Raw genomic sequence first — 19,771 nt, forward strand, 5'->3', positions numbered from 1 at the left:
TTAGCAAATGGAAAATATATTGGTAAGATGTATTAACCAGGAGACGTTGAGGGTGTTGTAGGTTTCAGGGTTTGAATCCTGGACTGTTAGGAAACAGCCTAAACACAACAAGGCTAACATTATATTATAAAATAATGATAGACAGTTCACTTGCAAAACCTTTCCCTCCTGGTTGTCAGTTTTTACCAGAGTTGTGACTGATGCTGTTTCGTTATCCACATCCAATTAACTCTGGCCCTTTTCTCTCTTTCAGAACTCGATGAATCTTCCTCCAGACAAAGCACGACTGTTGCGGCAGTATGACAACGAGAAGAAGTGGGAACTAATCTGCGATCAGGTGAGCCTCAGTCACTCGTCTGTATGATATGGTGCCATGTAGTGCTGCAAACTCACTGACTCATCAGTCAGCCTTTGATACAGTTTAACAAAATTCGGCTGTTTGTAGCTTCTCACCTATCTACAGATTATGTTATCTAGAGTCCCACTGCGTGTCGTTACCGCAACACATGCTCCGTTGCCTTGCCTTGCCTTGCCTCTGTCCTTTACAGACTGCCATGACTTCCCTGGTATAGTGGGTTAAATGGCACAACAGGGCACAGACATCCGTTAGCCAGACGCTTATTGGCGTCAGCAGAAATAACTGAGGGTGCACGTTGTGCAGTGACGTGTGGTCTGAGTGCTCCACTCAGACCACAGCCTCTGTGCCAGAGAGTTTTTCTGCCTCTCTGAGCACAGAAGAAAAACTGAGACGAGATCAAGACCACCACCTACTCAAACTGTATTGATAGCCACTGACCCTGAAGGGAACAGTGCCAAAGAGAACCCACCAGGCTGCTGACTGGTAGTCAAAGATCCTCTTTCAGTTTGAAGTGGACTCTATGTTCCTCTGTCAGACCTGAAGTGAAATTGTTGGTTTTCCTTTTATTGTCAGTGAAGCAGTTTACAAAAACATGACAAGCATCTCCAATCAGTGTCTTGATACTTTATCAATTTCTGATAGAGGGCAAAATGCAAATACCCAGTGTGTCCATGTGTTGACTTGACCAATATTAACTTGTGCAGCCAGCACACTATACTGGCTGGGGATAGGTCTGGCATTGCAGGACTACTGCAGGTGTGACGTTTCTAAACTACACAGCATCGGAAATAATTTGCTAGTTCATCAAGTTACAAGCAGTAAATGTTTATGATGTAAGAGAAAGACAATCCATTTTCTTCATTGTTTTAACAATCAGACATCCACGAGTATTGCTAAACTAGTCCTCCATTGTCTTTATTCCTCCCTTGTTTTCCCTACAAGCATAAACAAAGCCCATGACATAGCTACAGTGAATCTCTTTATGTAACTATGGCAACAGTGATAGGGGGAGGCAGAGGAGCAGATATGACAGGTACATCCCCCAAACTGGCCCCACAAACACAGCCAGAGTTTGAAATATTAAACATTTTTCAGGCAATTACAGGGATTTATAAAATATGGAGAACAATCTGGATGTGAACACAAGGTTAAAACATCAGAGTACGCAGAAAAGGGATTTAATGAACTCATCACTGTCAAATCCCGAGACTTCACAGACTTTGTTTGTAATCCTGTGGCTTTTTCCAACCAACAAGGTGCTTTCTACTGAAGTTTATTTAGATAGCATACACGAAAGCATCCTAAACACTACTATACACAGGGGAATTTCCCCCTCTGTCGTCTCTGTTCAACTGCTCAGGTGCAGAGATGTACCTGAGCGGTGATGGAAATCTCTTTTAATGGCCATAAAGCATGTTTGGACCTGTTTATATGTGCTCCTAAAAACCAGACGTGTTCTCTATGATATAGCCTCTTGCATCATGTATTTACTGCCCTCCATTCCTCACATTTCTTTGCATGCGACAAGATTTGTATAGCACCTGTCAACTCTGTTATTATTTAACATACTTGCAGGTAATTGGTAAGCAGATAAACGTGCAAATACGGTTGAGGGTCTGTTTGCCAGCTCTTTCCTGACACCCCTTTCGTCCTCCTGTTTTTGTGAGACAGACACTGTGGCAGTGATGCATGTGACATTGCTGATAATACAGTGTAGCCCAGAGATTTGATCTGATATCAGCACCTGTATACACTGATATGAACGCATTCACAACATGTTATCCAAAAGCCTTTTTTTATGAATTTGTTTAGTGTCAAAAAGGAGTTTTGTGTTTTGTTGTGTTCCTGTTAGTGGCTGTACCTTTTTGTATATAGTATACAGAAGAAACTACTTACTAAGTAATGTATTTTCTCTCAACTGGAAAATCTGTTTTTTAATGACTAAAGGTCGTCCAGGACATTAATGGAAATCACTATCAAATGTAGAAGGTATACATGGCACGGTGAAGGAAACTGGTTCCACGATAAAAGAGTGCAGATAGTTATGGCACTTTTGATCGAAAATCAATTTGCGATCGGTCCCAAGATAATAGAAGTGAACAGAGAAAAGGAGCCAGAGCAGAATAGGACATCCCAGATTAGAAGAAAAAACAGCAAAAAAAGTTTTTATGTCAGCTGAGGTCTTTGTTTCAGGTTAGGAGGTTCACCTCCACTATAAAACACTGCAGGGAATTCTCATTACACATCAAACAAATCAAACAAATCACAAAATAGTGATAATATAGAAAATATCTATTGACTTATAAAACCCCAGAACAATCAATGAATATGAATGTGTTACTTATTATATTGTACTATTGTTTTTAAAGACTCACATACTCACATAGTCTTTTTAAAGACTGCATACTCTGAGGTGAAAATCATGGTATAACGGACAAAGTCTGGAGACGGACCTTGAAGGCCAGTCAGTCAGTTGTTCTAGCTAATTGGTTAACTTATGTCTATTCTGTGTCTTAAATTATATGAAGAATACGTTTCCTCAATGGCATGCTCTCTCCAGTGTCACATTCTCTGGTGCAGTGTAGTGTGGTAAATCACTAAACAGATCCATTCATGCTGCTGCGGTGCGGTGCTCAGCCTGATCCAAATACAGTTTCCCGCTCAGCACACTGATCCAAATCCAGCACTAATCTCTTGTATTTATATTTAGAGCTCAATCGTGAGGGGATAAGATCTAAAACCTGTACCTGACTGTGAACTCAAGACATGTACGCACACAACCACTGTCAGGGTATACTTTATTGAAAATGAAAACTACACAAGCTCTATAAGAGCAAGATTGGTTTATGACTGGTTTATTGGTGATTTGACATTAACGGTCACATCTGTGTTCATCACCTTCAGTGTCTTCAGCTTAACAAAAACAATTGCTGTTGACAAATCGCTATTAAGCTGTGAAAATTTCGCTAATAGAAGAATGGAAATATGATTACAATTCACATTGTTGTCATGTGCCAAACTCCTCCTCTGCTGAATGTTACATTTGCAGAAAGTACAATAGAGCTGTTCAGACTAGGGCCATTTATTAAAATTCAAAGAGTCCTTGAATGGGTCCAGAAGTGAGTTTTCTGAGAATTACGATCTCTAGTCAGATCTACCTACAAAGACTTGTTACATACACTAAGCAGGAAGGACTCGTTATTTACTTTCCGCCTCTTAAAGTAGAACATAATCTTGAGTTCCCACCAATTGAAGGATGACTCACGATGGCGGTAATTTACTCAAAGCCTGTTCAGTTTCAGTATGATGGATTAACAACAGTTTATTACTGGCAATGTGTCCAGACTTGTGAGGGTGTGATTTTTCATGTGTGACCACATTGAATAAACCAAATATATTAAAAACTACAAACATGCCTGAAACTAAATTCATATTACTGTAAAGATAACTTCTGTCCTTGCTACAAACGTTTTCAAAAGTTTAACTCCCTTTCACGATGCAACTCTTCCTCCTCTCATTTTGTTTTCCTTTCCTTTTGCTCATCTCATCTCACTCTTTTTTTTTTTTTTAAATTTTGGCAGGAACGATTCCAAGTGAAAAACCCGCCTCACACGTACCTCCAAAAGCTGAGGAGTTATCTAGACCCAGCAGTCACAAGAAAGGTGAGTGCCCTTGCTTACATGCTATCCTGTTCCACCGCTGCTGCCCTTCCTTCCCCTCTGACCCTCTATCTCTTATCCAGGATATCCCTACGGCTGAGGAAAGATTGCACACATAGTTTCTGGGGCAGACAACTTGGGAACTTAAGTTAACAGTCAACCGTGTGACTTGGTGAGAAAGGACACAGTTGTTTATGTGGAACGCCCAGGTCTGAGAAACCTCTGCCCAGCTGAAGTGTCATTACAAGATACTGAATCCTTTCCAATCCCTTGTGGTGCTGTTGTGTGGCTGACCGCGTGCTCTCACCTCTCTATGAGGAAGAGCAATGGGAAAAAAGCAGCAATATTGAGAGTCAGAGAGAGAGGGATTGCTAGTTACGGCATTGACGTTGCCTGAAAGGAGCTAGCAGGAGCTATCAGAAGTGTCTTAGCTACATGATAAATATGGCTTTATGGCATCTGTTTCCCTGGCTGTTTGGAAAGGAGTAGAAGGGAGTAAGAGGAGGGGCTGCATGAAGCAAAATATCATCCAGCTCTCTGGCTTTGCCAAATGAAGTCTTCTTGGCCTGAGAGGTCTGTGGGGGCAGTGCTGGGAGACCGATCTCTGTGATAAACAAATTAACCAATGGACTCTGCCAGAATAACAACAAATCGCTGAATAATTCAGTTTGCACTTGCTGGAGATTTTACATCACAAAACGCCAGCTAGAGCAACATGAACAGAGCTATAATGGCAGGGGCGAAACAAGAACAACAAAGACAAACTCATAGAGACACAGATAGACACACAACCTACTGCAAATCACAGCTGATATGCAAACACATAGTTGTTTAGTTACATATCTCCCGCTTGATTTGGTTAAAAAGTGCAAACTTGTCATGCAGTACATCTTGCGCGTGATATGGTTCAACCATATGGTTGATGGCTGGAGATTCATAAAGTAATTATTCTTCTTGTCTAATTAAAAAAATGTATCCAAATATTCAGTCAGAAAGTAATGGATGAATGGTTTAAATAAATAGTTATAGTTATCAACACGTATGAAACATGACAAGTGGTGTTGACGAGGGGCTGCTTGAGGTCATTTGATAGGTCTGTAGGGGGTTATATCAGATAAGGAAGGATGAAAACAACTGGTCTCTGAGACTGTTACAGTCCTGTGGTTCTGATGCCTCATGTAATGCCTGAGAGATTACACGCACAGGAGATCTGATAAAAGCAGGAAGCGAGAGCAGACTGACGCAGGTTAAAGCAGACAAAACACTGTGAAGGTTAAAGGGCGGCAGTTAGTGCTAGTCTCAAGGTTGGAGACGCAGGCTTGTTGACAGCTGGTTTGAATCTCTAGACTGGCTGTGAAAATTAAATGGAATAACTATTCCTCTTCCCTGCTTCTTCACCTACTGCTGAAGTGCTTTTGACCAAGGCACGTCCAACTGCCTCATGGGAGATATCCAGTGACACTCCACATGTTCATGGCTCAAGAACTTCAGACAGACTAGACAACATTAACTTTTACGTTCGTTTGTCTTCTCTTCTTATTTATTATCTTGTTTTTAATGTTTAGTCTCATGGGCAGAGACAGGTGGGATTGTGAAAAAATCCTCCTGTTCCTGGCCTTGATCAAAAACCTGAAGGAAACAGGAATGAGCTTGAGAGTAAAGTGAAATGGGCAACAGAGTGAGGGAAAGAAGAAGACTGAACAAGGGAGAGACAAAAAGGAAGCACAAGAGACCACGGAGAAAAAGAGAGTTATGGTGCTTCTTTCTACATTCCTGCTCCATCCCCCTTTTCTTCAAGCTCAAAACAATTGCCACTTTGTGCCGCTGTGAGAGAGCTGGAGGTCATTGCCTCTGCTTTCCATAGGCAGGCTCCGGTGCATTCCTCTGGGCAGCTCCCAGCCAATCGGCAGCCAAGGAGGAAGAGCTCCAGTCCAACTAGTCCCCAAGAATGTATTAGCCATTTATTTGTTTCCAGGATGACCCCTCCTGAGCTCCCCCCCGCAAAATCTTCCCCGTCCACACTCTGTGCTGTCTCTCTGCTCTCACTTTCTCCCTTTTTTCTACTCCCGCCCAGTCTCCTCTTCTTTTCCTTTCCCCTCAAGCCGTCTTCACACTATTCCCCCACTGTCCGCTTCTTTCTTTTCCTGCTCACTCTGTGTTGCAGCTGGTAGTACTTAAAGTGTGGAGTGTAGGGCGTTTTGGTGGGAGAAGAAGAAGGAGGGAGGTGGGGGGTGCTTCTGGGAGCCTGCGCAGTACCCCTAAATATGTTCGGCTTTCCACACAAACACACAAAAGGGCTCCTCCCTAATAAAAACACTCTGTTTCTCATCTCCTCATGTGCCAAACATACACCGCCCAAGCCCAAAGACAGACGAGAGAGAGAGAGAGAGAGTGACCCTAGCTATGGGAACAGCTCTCTTCTCAGTGGATGTTAATAATAGGTTAACACAGGGCTGATCTCCTGAGTTTCCTCCCTGTTACAAACACATCATGGAAATTGACCATGCCCTCAACCCTTGGTGGACTCTTCTCTTCTCTTGACAGAGGTCATGACAAGAGCGAGAATTTTTCATATTTATCGATATATCACTAAAATTAAACAGTCTGTGCAAAGGTTAGGAATATGCTTGAATTTGAATGTCCTTGAAAAGTACGTTTCATTTACACAATACAATTCAATTTTATTTATAGTTCCAAATCATAACAAAAGTTATCTCAGGACACTTTACAGAGTAGGTAAAAACCACACTCTATGACTTATTTATGACTAACATAGACCCAACAATTCCCCTGTAGAGTACGATGGCAACGAAAACCTTCCCTATAACAGGCACGAACGTCGGACAGACACAATTGCTCATGTAAATCTTTTACCACTTAAAATGAAACAACTCCCAAATGTTATGATAAAGGTTTTTGTTTAGCTTACTTACCATGAAAGAGCTTTAAAAATGTCCAGCATCCAATGTGACATCTTCAAATGTGTTGTTGACCACCAGTCCAAAACTCAAACATATTCATTTTTTACAAATATGATAAACAAAAACAGCATCTATTTGAGAAGCTATATTTAAGGATTTTCTGGCATTTGTGCTTGAAAAATTACTATTAATTAAACAGTTATTAAAATATTTGAAGATGAATTAATTGTTATGATTATTATGATTATGATTATTAAGTTTGTCAACTTATTGATTAATCAGCAAATGTTTGACTAAATGTCAGGATGCACTCTATAATGTTTTCACTGAAGAAAAGAATAGTTCAACATTTTTGTATAATTAACAACTAACTTTTTTACATTAACAATTAACAACTCCTCTATTGTTATGTTTTCCCATAAAGATCCATGACAGTAGATTTGTTTGATTAACATGGTAAAAGTTGTTTAAACAGTTTTATATGACAATAACTCTCTGATACAGTAGTCCTACTCCTTCTAATCGGGGATCTCCCCCTCCTGTTTGATCACTGCAGTCATTCACTGTGCTCGATCTGTTGCTGCGGTTGCGTAACAGCCTGAAGGGCCTTTTGTTTGTTTGGTCTTGCAGATCACCTCCTATCGGAGGCTGAAATCAAAGAGGAACCTGCTCACGTTTTCATGCTTCGTTCACTGGCAGCTCGGACCTTCATGCACGTCACACAGTTCTTACAGTGGTAGCCACAGTAACAGGACAGAGAATGTGTGTGTGTTTGTGTGTGGTGGTAGGGCCTGAGAGGTAACCAATTAGGTTACATGATTTTATCACGGCGCTGCCAGAAGGGATTACTGCTATATAAAGAACCAATGTGAGCAAACAAGATAACAGGAACTACTCCATATTCACTGTTTCCAATGAGTCAGCTCCCTTTCTTTCTCTCTTAGCCTGTTGAATGGTTACTGGCAAGTAAAAGGCCCACTTAAAAATCTTATGAGAACAACCACAATCCCACCTTTTTAATTTCGTAATCCTTGCACGTCTCGCCTGCTTCACATTTGAATTTCACTGCGGTTGCATCTGTCTGTTTGTATGTTTATCTGACCTTTCAGTCAGAAAAAGTATCTCCAGTCAAAACATTGCTGCGCTACCACTTGATGATTTACAGTTCTTGTGGTGCGATGAATTATTAACCCCCCCTCCCCCCCATTTCTTTCCTTCCTCAGAAATTCAGGCGAAGAGTTCAGGAGTCCACCCAAGTCCTGAGAGAACTGGAAATTTCGTTACGGACCAATCATATAGGGTGAGTCAATGCAGGATTGTGTGAAGCTTGTGTAGTGTTGAATGTCCTGGACCTGGCTAGATTAGATTCAGGGGGGAAATTCTGACATTCCAGACACCAAGAGACGCAGACGTACACACTAACCACCTCCACCATCCCCCATTCACTCTGCTCCGGCTTAATATTACACAGAAAGCCATGTGGCGATGGAGAAAAGATGAATTGATTGATTATTTGGGGTGGCTGACACGTGAACAGCCTTTATAAGTAAAACATCTTTTTCTTGCTGTACAACATCCAGGCTCTCAGTTTGAAGAGGTATTCTTTGAAGATGTTACAAATGATTTCCCAGCAAATAAAAACACTTGAGTATTTGTGTGCAATTCCAGGTATTTCAGGATAACAAGCCTCAGCCTGCTGCAGCTCATATTGATTCAGTGTTGTACAGTCATCGTCAAGGAAAGATCAATATCTCAATGAGTTTTGTCTAGCCATGGACCATCGGGCCTGTCTGTGTGATTAGAGACCGCGATAGTTAAAGTCTGATGGATTATGCAGCATCACTAATGAGGCTCTAATAACATAGTTTCAGACATAAAAGAAAAAAAAAACATTTAACATGGAGACATGGAACAAATTTCTGACTTTTAAGATATCAAAAACATCAGAACATCTACACCCTGCTCCAATACATGCTTTAAAAACATCCAGTGAAGTCATCTCTGAAGATTCAGGTGGTTTTTTAATTGGTTCCAAGCCGAAGGGAGCGGCATACTTAAACACCCTTTTATCCAGTTCAGTACAGACTTTAGGGACAGTTTGAAGGAATACGTCCCAGGAGTGAAGACAATTTCTTCCCATAGCTTTTAGTAGGATGTAGCACCATAGGTAAGATCGAAGCAGTCCAAGAACAGCCTTATTATTAAGAAACTATTTATTATAGTTCAACTATGTCCATGCCATTTTTTCACAATTGATAAATCTTTGGTAGGATTTTGGATGAGTACTAGCAGCTGGGAGGGATGTTGAAGGTGGGTGGTCACAGGAGACATGAAGTCCCTGTCTAGGAGAGTAAGAGGCAGCCATGCGAGCGTCCACTGGCCACAGACTGTTGTGTGCGCAGGTGGTTACAGGCCATCACAAGACCTCAGATACACACACACACACACACACACACACACACACACACACACACACACACACACACACACACACACACACACACACACACACACACGCACACATATGCACACACAATATAAACTACATCTTAACTTCAATTTGTCTACTTTACTGATTTTCACACAACCGAAACTGAAATTATTGTCACTAACACAAAACAAACTCCATCCACAGCTGGAGATGATGTCCATCTGTCAAATGAGTTGAAACATTGTTTACATCGATTAATTTCTTTTAGAGACCTTATGTTGGTAAACTAGATTACATAAATAATCTACCTAATGTAGATTAGACACAGCCTTACAATAATGGCAGAGGGACAGGGAGAGATATTGTGATAGTATGGAGAGAGAAAGAGAGGGAGAAGTGGCGAGGGAGCAAGATGTCACCCACTCAGACAGTGAATAATTACTGTTTCTTTTCAGAGGTGGAACAGAGAAATATATCTATCATGTAGGCTGTGTATAATGGGTGGATTGTCCCTGTACGAGCACTGCTGATCATAACCCCGGCTCCCCGCCTGCCTGCTTCTCACATGTTGCTCAGTGGTCAACAACATGTGGTGAATGGGAGGATTGTTAGTTAGTGTCCTGTGGTAATGATTACCATGTGGCCCGACAAACCCTTTTTAAAACATGATGGGCCCCACCAGGCACAGCTTTACTGGGCGCTCTCGTTACTCGCGCCCATGTAGTTACACCACAGGAGAGCTAATAAAGAAGCAGCTAGTCGATCTTTAAAGCACTTTTAAACCTACATCTTCATCAGCGCAGTACCAGTGTGTCATTACGTTTATGCCCTGCAAATGTGTCCAATCACTGAGCAATCAGGCCTGTCCAAGCCGTCGGGGCTTCAGTAAAAAACGCAACCATAGGATGCGATTAAATAAAGATGTTCTGTTCAGCTTACACTGCTTATAAATATAGAGAGAGCACATGCCAACAGTAGTGGAATTTTTCCTGTGGAAAACCAGGCTTTTCTGTGCAGAATAAAAATGAAAGCATGGCGAGTAGTGAATGGGTGGCCCACTTCAGCGCCTGTGAGAGAGGTGAGAATGGGCTTTTGATCATTCTCGGGGCTTGTCCTCACCACAGTTCAAAACTGTGAAGCAAAAAACATGCAGAGATTCTGTGCATGTATGTGGATTTCTGTGCTATTGTAAACGCATGCATGCAGGTTGTGTTTGCTGGTTTGAGCCAGGAAGCTTTGAAGTCTGTAAAACGGGTCATTACAATTCTCTTTGGCAAAGGGTGAGAGACATAGAGGGCGAGAGAGTGAATAATCTAAAAACATCTTCTTACCAAGGTCTGCTGTAGCAAAGCCTGCGTAGACTGTTGTTACGCATTATAAATAAGCATCTCAAATACGTTAATGTTATTGCAACGGGGGATTTTCCAGGCCTTAGACTTGTATGACCAAATACATTTTTTACTTGTGCAATTTTTTTTATCGGGATTGTGAGACATGTTGATTATTAGAATGTTGATACAACATTAATACTTGTTAACATGCGCAGGCGTAGTTAATTAAAACACATTACATACAAATTAACTGGAAAAATGGAAAGCCAGTTAAATATGAAGCATCTGGTGATGTTTCTTTCCAGATAAAAGACAAAATATTATCAAATTCTTCATGCTTCTTTTTCAAATGATTCTTTAATTTCTTTATTCTTTAATTAGCTATGATTTTCACATTGTTGTTGAAATGGCTTCAACCCAGAAACAATATTCTATAAGCTCAGGTATATTTGAAAGTATGCTCTTTCTAGAAATGATCAAAATGATTTATTCTTATTCATAGTTTGTGTGCTGAACTGTTGTTGAGTTAAACTTGTTTCTGTCTGTCTTCAGGTGGGTGAGAGAATTCTTAAATGAAGAGAACAAAGGCCTAGACGTGCTGGTGGAGTATCTTTCTTTTGCACAGTATGCCGTCACGTAAGTCACTACCAGCTCTTTCTCTCTATACTCATTATAGTCTATATGCAGAACTGACAACCAACACAATGCTGCTATTCTGCACAGCCGCTGATGCATCACCACCACCACTGCTGCTGCTGCCTGGTTGTCAGAAACACTGAGTCACTCGGGGCCCATTGCTGACACATTGGCACTGTGCATTATACCAACCATAGGCTCCTATTCATAGATTGATGGTGTGATTATTAGTCAGTCACAAGGTCCCTGTTCAGGGCCAAAGAGCCACACACTTAAATTTTTAATTCACCCTCCCCACTTCACCATATGTTATTATGGTCTGTCCACATTATGAATGGTTCGCCGTAAAAGTGAGCTTACCCTCAGTACCACCACAGCAGCATATAAAAGTCATGGAAACAACCAGTTTTAAAAACTGAAATAGATCATAACAGGTATGCTGTAACTACCAGCTCTTTCCAAGGTTTCCTGCCAAGTATAACAAAACATGAGACACTTCTCCTCCTTATTATGTATAAACCAAAAGCCTGAAATGTAAGCATTAGTGCTCACCTCTGCCAACACTCATTAATACTGTTGCCTGACCAATAGATGAGATGCAGTATATGGGACTTATATTGTTATCTTAAAACAAATGTATCTGTATTTTTATATGTATGTTAAATTTGATAATGTTAGCTGCTGATGTTATCAGAAGTGTATGATTAGTGACTAACTGATGAGGCTTGTTTGGTTTAACCTAGATGGTCATTTGCTGGTTAGCTTAGGTAGTTAGTTGTCTTAGCTAAGCTGGTTAGCTTGGCCACTAGTTGATGGTAAGGTACTTTTATGATCGGCAAGGATTGGCTAGCTCAAGTAGCATGTTCCTCAGAGAGTGATGTTATCCAAACAGTCAAATATTTTACTGTTAGTATAATGTTTCAAACAAAGTTTATTTTCAACTAGGGCTGGGTGTTATGGCCAAAATATTCTATTCCAGTACAGACTTTTTCAAAAGTTGTAAACATAAACATTCTAAATGTGTCCCAAGTTTGATTTTTATTGCAATTATTGTGAATGACAAGGACCAAGGCTGTTTCCTAGCAATGAAATTCCGTTGAAAAGGTCTATAGGTGATTTTACATTTCTTTTGTCAACTTTTGTGTGAATTAAATACTTGATTAATGAAAAGAAATGTGTATTTTCTCAATTATTAAGCATTTAGTGAAAAATCAACATAACGTGCAAGGATCACAATGTAAAGAGTCGTAATGCTGTTTTTTCCGCATCACAGTACAAACGATATAAAATAATGTATACGATATTCTTCAATATTATTTTAACTATATACATCATCACCATATGTATATATATATATATATATATATATCGCCCAGCCCTGTATTATATATTTATACATATCGTTCAGCCCCATTTTAAACTGTAGATTGTTCTACTTCAGACAAACTTGTAAGGACATAAGGATAATTTCTTTGAAATCAGTCAGGCTTTAAATAAAAGCAAGTTAATGCTCACTGTGCTGTTTTTTTATTTTACATTTTGTGTTCATGTTGTGACAGGTTTGATGGAGACTGTGTGGAGAACAACCCAGAGGCTGCTATGGATAAGTCTAAGCCCTGGAGCCGCTCTATAGAAGACCTGCATGGGGGAAGCACCCTACCGTCTTCCCTCACCGGGAACGGCATTACACGTGCTGGACGACATTCCACGATACGGTACGGTACACACACTCATTGATGGTTAAAAAGATTCACCACTACCTATGTGTGATTCGTAACCGTGTTCAGCAAACTTTGCCTTTCAGGATTCTGGTTACTGAGTGTTCGGCCTGAGCAATGTGGTGGCATTGTGATTATTTTAAGAAGTCACACATTTCATATGATGCCTCAGCGATCCCTTAATGTAGTCATGAGGTCTGTAAGACTTTAAATGGCTTAAGACACATTTCTGCAGTGGGAGCCAAATACTGAACCATTTGTCTGGATTTTTGGGATTGTCAAACTTGTTTTGCAGAAGATCATGGCACATGATTGACAGCAGTTGGCCGACGATGCAGCGGAAGGGAAGATATATTTCATAGACCGGTTTTGTTTTTATGAACACCAAACAGACTATTTTAACTCCAAATCCCGCACAGAGAGGATTTCACAGCAGTTAACTCATAAGCCCATGCTAATATATTCTCTGAAGCACAAATCCCATTCAGTTGTGCTTTATTTCTCTAATCCTCCCTGTCATTCCATTGATGTCTCGGTACAGCAATCGCCCTGACTTCTGTGTTTGATCTCAATGTACACAAAGACCGCTATTTATTCAATTAGGCACATGTTTCTAATATACGATCACTTCATGCTTATCAAGTCACTTGATTTCTATTGTCTATTATTGCCTCAAAAGAACTTAAAGGTCCCATATAATGCTCATTTTTTTCTCAAAATATGTGTCTGAATATACCTGTATTTACTTCATTTTGGCACCTGTCTCTTTACACTTCTGTTCCGAAAAAGCCCAGTCTGCTCTGATTGGTCAGCGTTTCTAGATCTTCTGTATCTGTGCGCTCTTGAAGGCTTTCTGAATGCAGGCTGTGTTCATTTCTCTGTGGATTGAGTGGAATGGGTTTCGATACTTTGACAGTATTTATAAAGCACCTTGACCTGCTTTATAATAAAAAAAACAAACATGTAAATCTCACTTTTTACAATATGGGATCTTTAAAATTATCTTTTTTTTTTTCTCCTTTCCACTCCTGCAATACAATATTATAGATTCTAATCCAAGTTTTCCTTCAGTCATAGACTAGCTGTGTCCTGTTTATAAAGCCACACCTTTTAAACCAACTATAGCATTTTGTAATATCCAACACCATCACCAGACAGTCAGGGCTAGTTTCATCATAAATAACATATATTTAACCGTGAATCATTGGCGGATAATATCGACACTGGACCGTAACTGACTTTAGCCTACGCATCTGGCTCCTACGATGTACTCTTTTATCATCAGCATGTAGAGTGTGTATAACTGGTCAGAGTCTCTTAAGTGAGACTGACTGTCTCTTCTGCTCTGTCCTGGTGTTCCTCCATAGTCATCTGCTCCTCTGTCTGCCAGTCTTCGACAGCAGGCAAGGCTCTCAGTATGCTGGCTCACAATGAGCTTTCTAGAGCTTTAACCCTGCATCCCTGCTCACTCTCAAGATACACACACACACACACACACACACGCACACGCACACGCACACGCACTCACACACAAAATCTCCCTGCCTCATTGTACTATACCTCCCTGCTAGCACTGCCCAGTTTATTTGTACCGCTCTGTGTTGGGGATGTGAATTATTTGTACTGCCAGCCTCCCCTCCTGCGCTCGAGACTGAATTCTGCTTTCCTCGGAGCAAATGGGTTTTCTGCACTCATTGTTCTTGTCTCTGTGCCTGTGCGCTGCTTGTGTGGCTCCCCAAATGCCATTCTGAAGTGAGCCTAGTTGCTACAAAAGCCCTGTAAAAGCAAATGCTTTTACTAGGCTTAGGTAGCCTCCAAAGACCTTCTGTATTTTGGATACATTGTCTGTTTACCTGATTAATAATAAGAGATATCACACTAATTTTGTTATATTAGTGCTTTTCTAAATTCTTAAACGTCCATTATACAGAATCATTGTCCCCCATTGTGTTTATCTCTCTTTAGATTAGCTTTAAATTAGAATAATGTCAACAACTGGGTGTCAAATTAAGATTTGTATGTGTTTTCTTCAAACTGCCATCTTGAAGAACACCAAGCACACTGAGCTGTCCAAAGTGCTCCCAAATAAGACGGTATGGAGTTTAATATAAATATGTAGCTCTGTTAGACCTGTAGTTATAGTTGTATTTAAAGTTGTAGCGTTTGATGTTGTTCTGTGGTTTTATTTAGAATGCACTCTGTTTGTTGTGGGCAGGCTATTTTAGAGAAAAAGCAGGGATTAGTGTTGTGTTCATGTTTTCTAACCAGGACATTAAATCCTGGACAGCTCAGAACTTTCTCTTGCTTGATGCAAATAATAACCTCTCTTCTTCCTTTAGTTTTGGACGCCTTGTCTCCTTGGAGTCATATTCTGTTTGGTGTGTTGTGTTCTACAAAGTTTAGTTAGTCATTTCAGACAAGTAAAAGCAGGTCAAGATTTTACATTATGCTGGTATTATGTAATATTTTATCATTACCTGGGTTTGAGACCGGTGTAATTGTGTTACTCATCTCCTCTTTATTATGCCACGCCTCAGTTTGGATGTTGATTAACCAAATAAGGAAAAAGCCACGACCTGAGTGAACAACTTTTCACTAATATTTTTGCTGCTTTGTGTAGCAGCACGTCTACTGAATTAACTGTATTTATTTCAGCGAACTGGTTTTGCATCTGCAACAACATCTTGCTGAACACAACATGTAGAATGCTCATAATTACAGATAGACAAACAAAGTAAACAAACATTTTTCAAGACTGGTTTAACTTGTTTTCCATCTTATTTCTCTTTGAACTTACCCAATTAAACAATAGTTCTATCTCTGTGCCTATGTCTTAAAATGACTGACTCTTCCTTGAAAGCTCTTTCCTTTTGCAGACAAACACTTACACACAAACACTTTGTGACTCAGAGGAGTCACGCCTTCAGACATGGAAGCTGACACGAATCAGCGTGTCTATCAGTAGCCTGAAGACACATTTTTCCCTTGTGACAAAAGTCTGAAAATAAGTCGTTTTGCTCTGACTGGCTCGGCATATTATTCAGTAATACTGTTGCGCCAGCATTTGTCGATTATTGTGAGAGCTGCATCGGGAGAAAAGGCCTTGTTTTTGTCCACATAAAGCTGCAGAATCACTGTGCTGCATGCAAATGACTGGCCTCTGTTGAATTAGCTGTAAATGATATCTTTGGGAAGGACATAAAATTAAAACAATTGAAAGAGGGCATCATGTGGCCCTTACGAGGCTGTAGATTATATGGCTTTTGTGTGTGTTCGTGTAAGCTGGCCTGGCAGTTTAACAGCCTCCCAATGTGAAGGAGGTGGTGTGGGATGGAGGCTCATTCACAAACGGCATCTGTTTCCTTGTCTGTGTTCAGAACACTTTTCAGTAAATCAGTTTGCTATTATCATTGACTTGTTTTTATCCTTTCTGTAATTGTTTTTAGCTCCAACACACTGCCGAGCCGCAGAACCCTGAAAAACTCCAGGCTGGTCTGCAAGAAAGACGACGTCCACGTCTGCATCATGTGCCTGCGGGCTATCATGAACTACCAGGTCAGCCCTCTGCACTCCCCAGAGAGGACGTCCACACAGACTGCGTGTCCCTCTGGACTAAAGCACACTTATCTAACTGAAGTCAAATTTAATTTGTTCCTCTGCCATGTCTCCGTGTTTCATTTATTTTGCAGAGGAATGCACCTCTTGCTCATTCAGTGGCTCTTCTCTGGTAATTAGCTTGTTTGTCTCTTTTTTATCTTCCTCTGGCTTGCTTTTCATCTCTCAGTATGGCTTCAACATGGTCATGTCACATCCACATGCTGTGAATGAAATTGCACTAAGTCTCAACAATAAAAACCCAAGGTAAGGACAAAAAGTCAAGTTTGATGCATGACGATAGTTTTTTTGTTTGCTCTTTGTAAAAACATTCAAGCATTCATTTTGATATTGTTCTTTGCTCTTAAAGATAGACCCAATAGATACAAAAACTTTATTTTGAGAAATGTGTTGCATCTGGAGCTCAACAAATCCAGGTATTTTACTAACAAAGACTCAGATCCATAATGGAACATTCAGAGTCAGTGCACCGGCACAGTCTGATTCAGAGTCAGTGTCTTTGTAGCTCAGGGGCACATTCACCCCGACAGATGGGTCAGGGCACCGCTGGCACACTCCACTGGCAGCTTATCACTGAGATCGCAACCCGAGAGGCTCAAGGATTTCCTCAGAAGTGGATGTGAAACCACTCCGCATCACCTGTCACATATTGTCTCATCCAGGCAGAGAAATCCTGCATGAATGAACTGGAGACTGCATACACACACACACACACACACACACGGATTTAGCCTGACGTATTTATTTTTTAATACCTGCCTTTTAATTCAGTGGATATTATGAAGCTCCTTTATTTCTGTTACTCTCAGGTTGTGACAAAACTTTTGGGTTTGGAGTTATTTAAAGTTAGTTAAAGTTGTTGAAAAGTATTTATAAAGATATATAAACTAAAAAATACATAAATTATAATAAACGCCATGTAGATCCATTCTACACAAAAGTTTCAACATTGGCAGGATCTGAAATGACACTGTTTTCTATTTTGTTTGCTCCGTGTTTAAGTTCACGTTTGCCACAACGCTGTCTTTTACTGACTATTATCTTCTCCCTGTTTTACAGAACGAAAGCTCTGGTCTTGGAACTCCTGGCGGCAGTTTGTCTCGTGAGAGGAGGCCATGAAATTATTCTCTCTGCGTTCGACAACTTTAAGGAGGTAGGAGCTGCACGGAGAGGGGAAGCGGGGTCTGGGGAGACGAATATGTCATTACATTTCGACTGTGCAATTTTCAAACGGTGACTCAGCCCTGGAGGAATGCTCCCCTCAGCAGATGTGAGACCAGCAGATTCCTTGGGGTAGCATCTAGGAATGAGAACTTTGTCAACAGATTACAGACACCAGTTTAGCATAACACACTTGACTTCCAGAGAAAACAGTTGTAAATGTGTTAACTAATTTTGGCAGACACATCAAAGCTTAAAATCGCAAAAAGACAAGATACAACAAACAGCCTTGCCTGACCCTTGTTGGGCTCAATGAGGTCTGGCTGCTGGAGAAAGGAGTGGGAGGTTTATGATGGAGTGGGAGCTAACAGCAGCCCCCTTTTATGTAGCATACAGCCCTAAAAAATGGGCCGACTGCAGTTAATGCAATATTTACACCCCTGAATGAAATATTGAGTGTTGCTCTCAGTGGCATCGGCATTAGTGGGAGAATAAGGCTTAGGGAGAATGTAGCTCTTCTAATGAGATGAAGGTTAGCATCTTGCTAATTTAGGCTCCTGGAAGCATTTGAGGACTCACTCAGATTTCAGTATCTCCCTGAATCTTGTAAAGGCAGATGTTGGTTGATTGTTTTTTTTCCCATTTTTGTTAGCGTCATTAGAGACTTTGATATGCTGTGTCTGATGAAGGGGCTGCAGACTGACATGAAACATTATTCTGAGGTTTTTGGATACACATGCTCTTCTTCATCATGCTCCCTCTCCCTCATTGCCCTCCAAATGAACTGTCTGAGCTGCAGAGCACCCACCCCCCCACACACCACCACTTTTCTTTCAAATATCTCTTTCTTTGTTCTTTTCTTTCTACTTCAGAAAGGCAGGACAAAAAAATAATGCAGGGTAAAAGCTGTACCACACACATATGCCCTGTTTACATTCAGCAGCAGTTCATAAATATCTGAGGTTATGGCAATCTGTGATGTATTTAGCAGCTAACATAGTTGACTTTCATCTTTCTTTCATCACCAAATACTGTTGATATCCTCAGGTTTTATGACTAGGAATTCTAATATTCATTACAGTTTATGGTTTGAAGGGTTCATGAGGTTAGACAGCCCCGTGGGAAGAGCATTAATCTCTAGTGTCACTGTGTATGAGCAGTAGGGGTGTAAGGCTTCAACAAGCCCACAGTTTGACTTGTGTTTTGGTTTTTGGGTTTGGAAATGGTTGTTTTTCTTCTCCCATATACAGTGGGTACGGAAAGTATTCAGACCCCCTTAAATTTTTTACTCTTTGTTAAATTGCAGCCATGTGCTAAAATCATTTAAGTTCATTTTTTTTCCTTTTAATGTACACACAGCACCCCATATTGACAGAAAAACACAGAATTGTAGACATTTTTACAGATTTATTAAAAAAGAAAAACTGAAATATCACATGGACATAAGTATTCAGACCCTTTGCTGTGACACTTGTATATTTACCTCAGGTACTGTCCATTTCTTCTGATCATCCATGAGATGGTTCTACACCTTCATTGGAGTCCAGCTGTGTTTAATTCTAATGATTGGACTTGATTAAGGAAGCCACACACCTGTCTATATAAGACCTTACAGCTCACAGTGCATGTCAGAGCAGATGAGAATCATGAGGTCGAAGGAACTGCCTGAAGAGCTCAGAGACAGAATTGTGGCAAGGCACAGATCTGGCCATGGATACAAAAAAATTTCTGCTGCACTTAAAGTTCCCAAGAGCACAGTGGCCTCCATAATCCTTAAATGGAAGACGTATGGGATGACAAGAACTCTTCCAAGAGCTGGCCGTCCAACCAAACTGAGCAATCGGGGGAGAAGAGCCTTGGTGAGAGAGGTAAAGAAGAACCCAAAGATCACAGTGGCTGAACTCCAGAGATGCAGTGAGGAGATGGGAGAAAGTTCAAGAA

General features: G+C 40.7%; 1 protein-coding gene across 3 annotated transcripts in view; it reads left to right on the forward strand.

The window, feature by feature from the left end:
• The window catches only part of fmnl2a (formin-like 2a), a 53,667-nt gene that overhangs the window by 17,652 nt on the left and 16,244 nt on the right, over positions 1-19,771 (forward strand). For all 3 annotated transcript variants that reach the window (XM_083921949.1, XM_083921950.1, XM_083921951.1), the window contains exons 2-9: positions 254-337; positions 3,940-4,020; positions 8,162-8,238; positions 11,253-11,336; positions 12,896-13,051; positions 16,501-16,609; positions 16,839-16,915; positions 17,729-17,822. In XM_083921949.1, coding sequence (XP_083778075.1) covers positions 254-337; positions 3,940-4,020; positions 8,162-8,238; positions 11,253-11,336; positions 12,896-13,051; positions 16,501-16,609; positions 16,839-16,915; positions 17,729-17,822 — 762 coding nt within the window. The remainder of the gene's footprint in view (positions 1-253; positions 338-3,939; positions 4,021-8,161; positions 8,239-11,252; positions 11,337-12,895; positions 13,052-16,500; positions 16,610-16,838; positions 16,916-17,728; positions 17,823-19,771) is intronic.

Source organism: Echiichthys vipera, assembly GCF_963691815.1.
Source record: "Echiichthys vipera genome assembly, chromosome: 10".
Lineage (NCBI taxonomy): Eukaryota > Metazoa > Chordata > Actinopteri > Perciformes > Trachinidae > Echiichthys > Echiichthys vipera.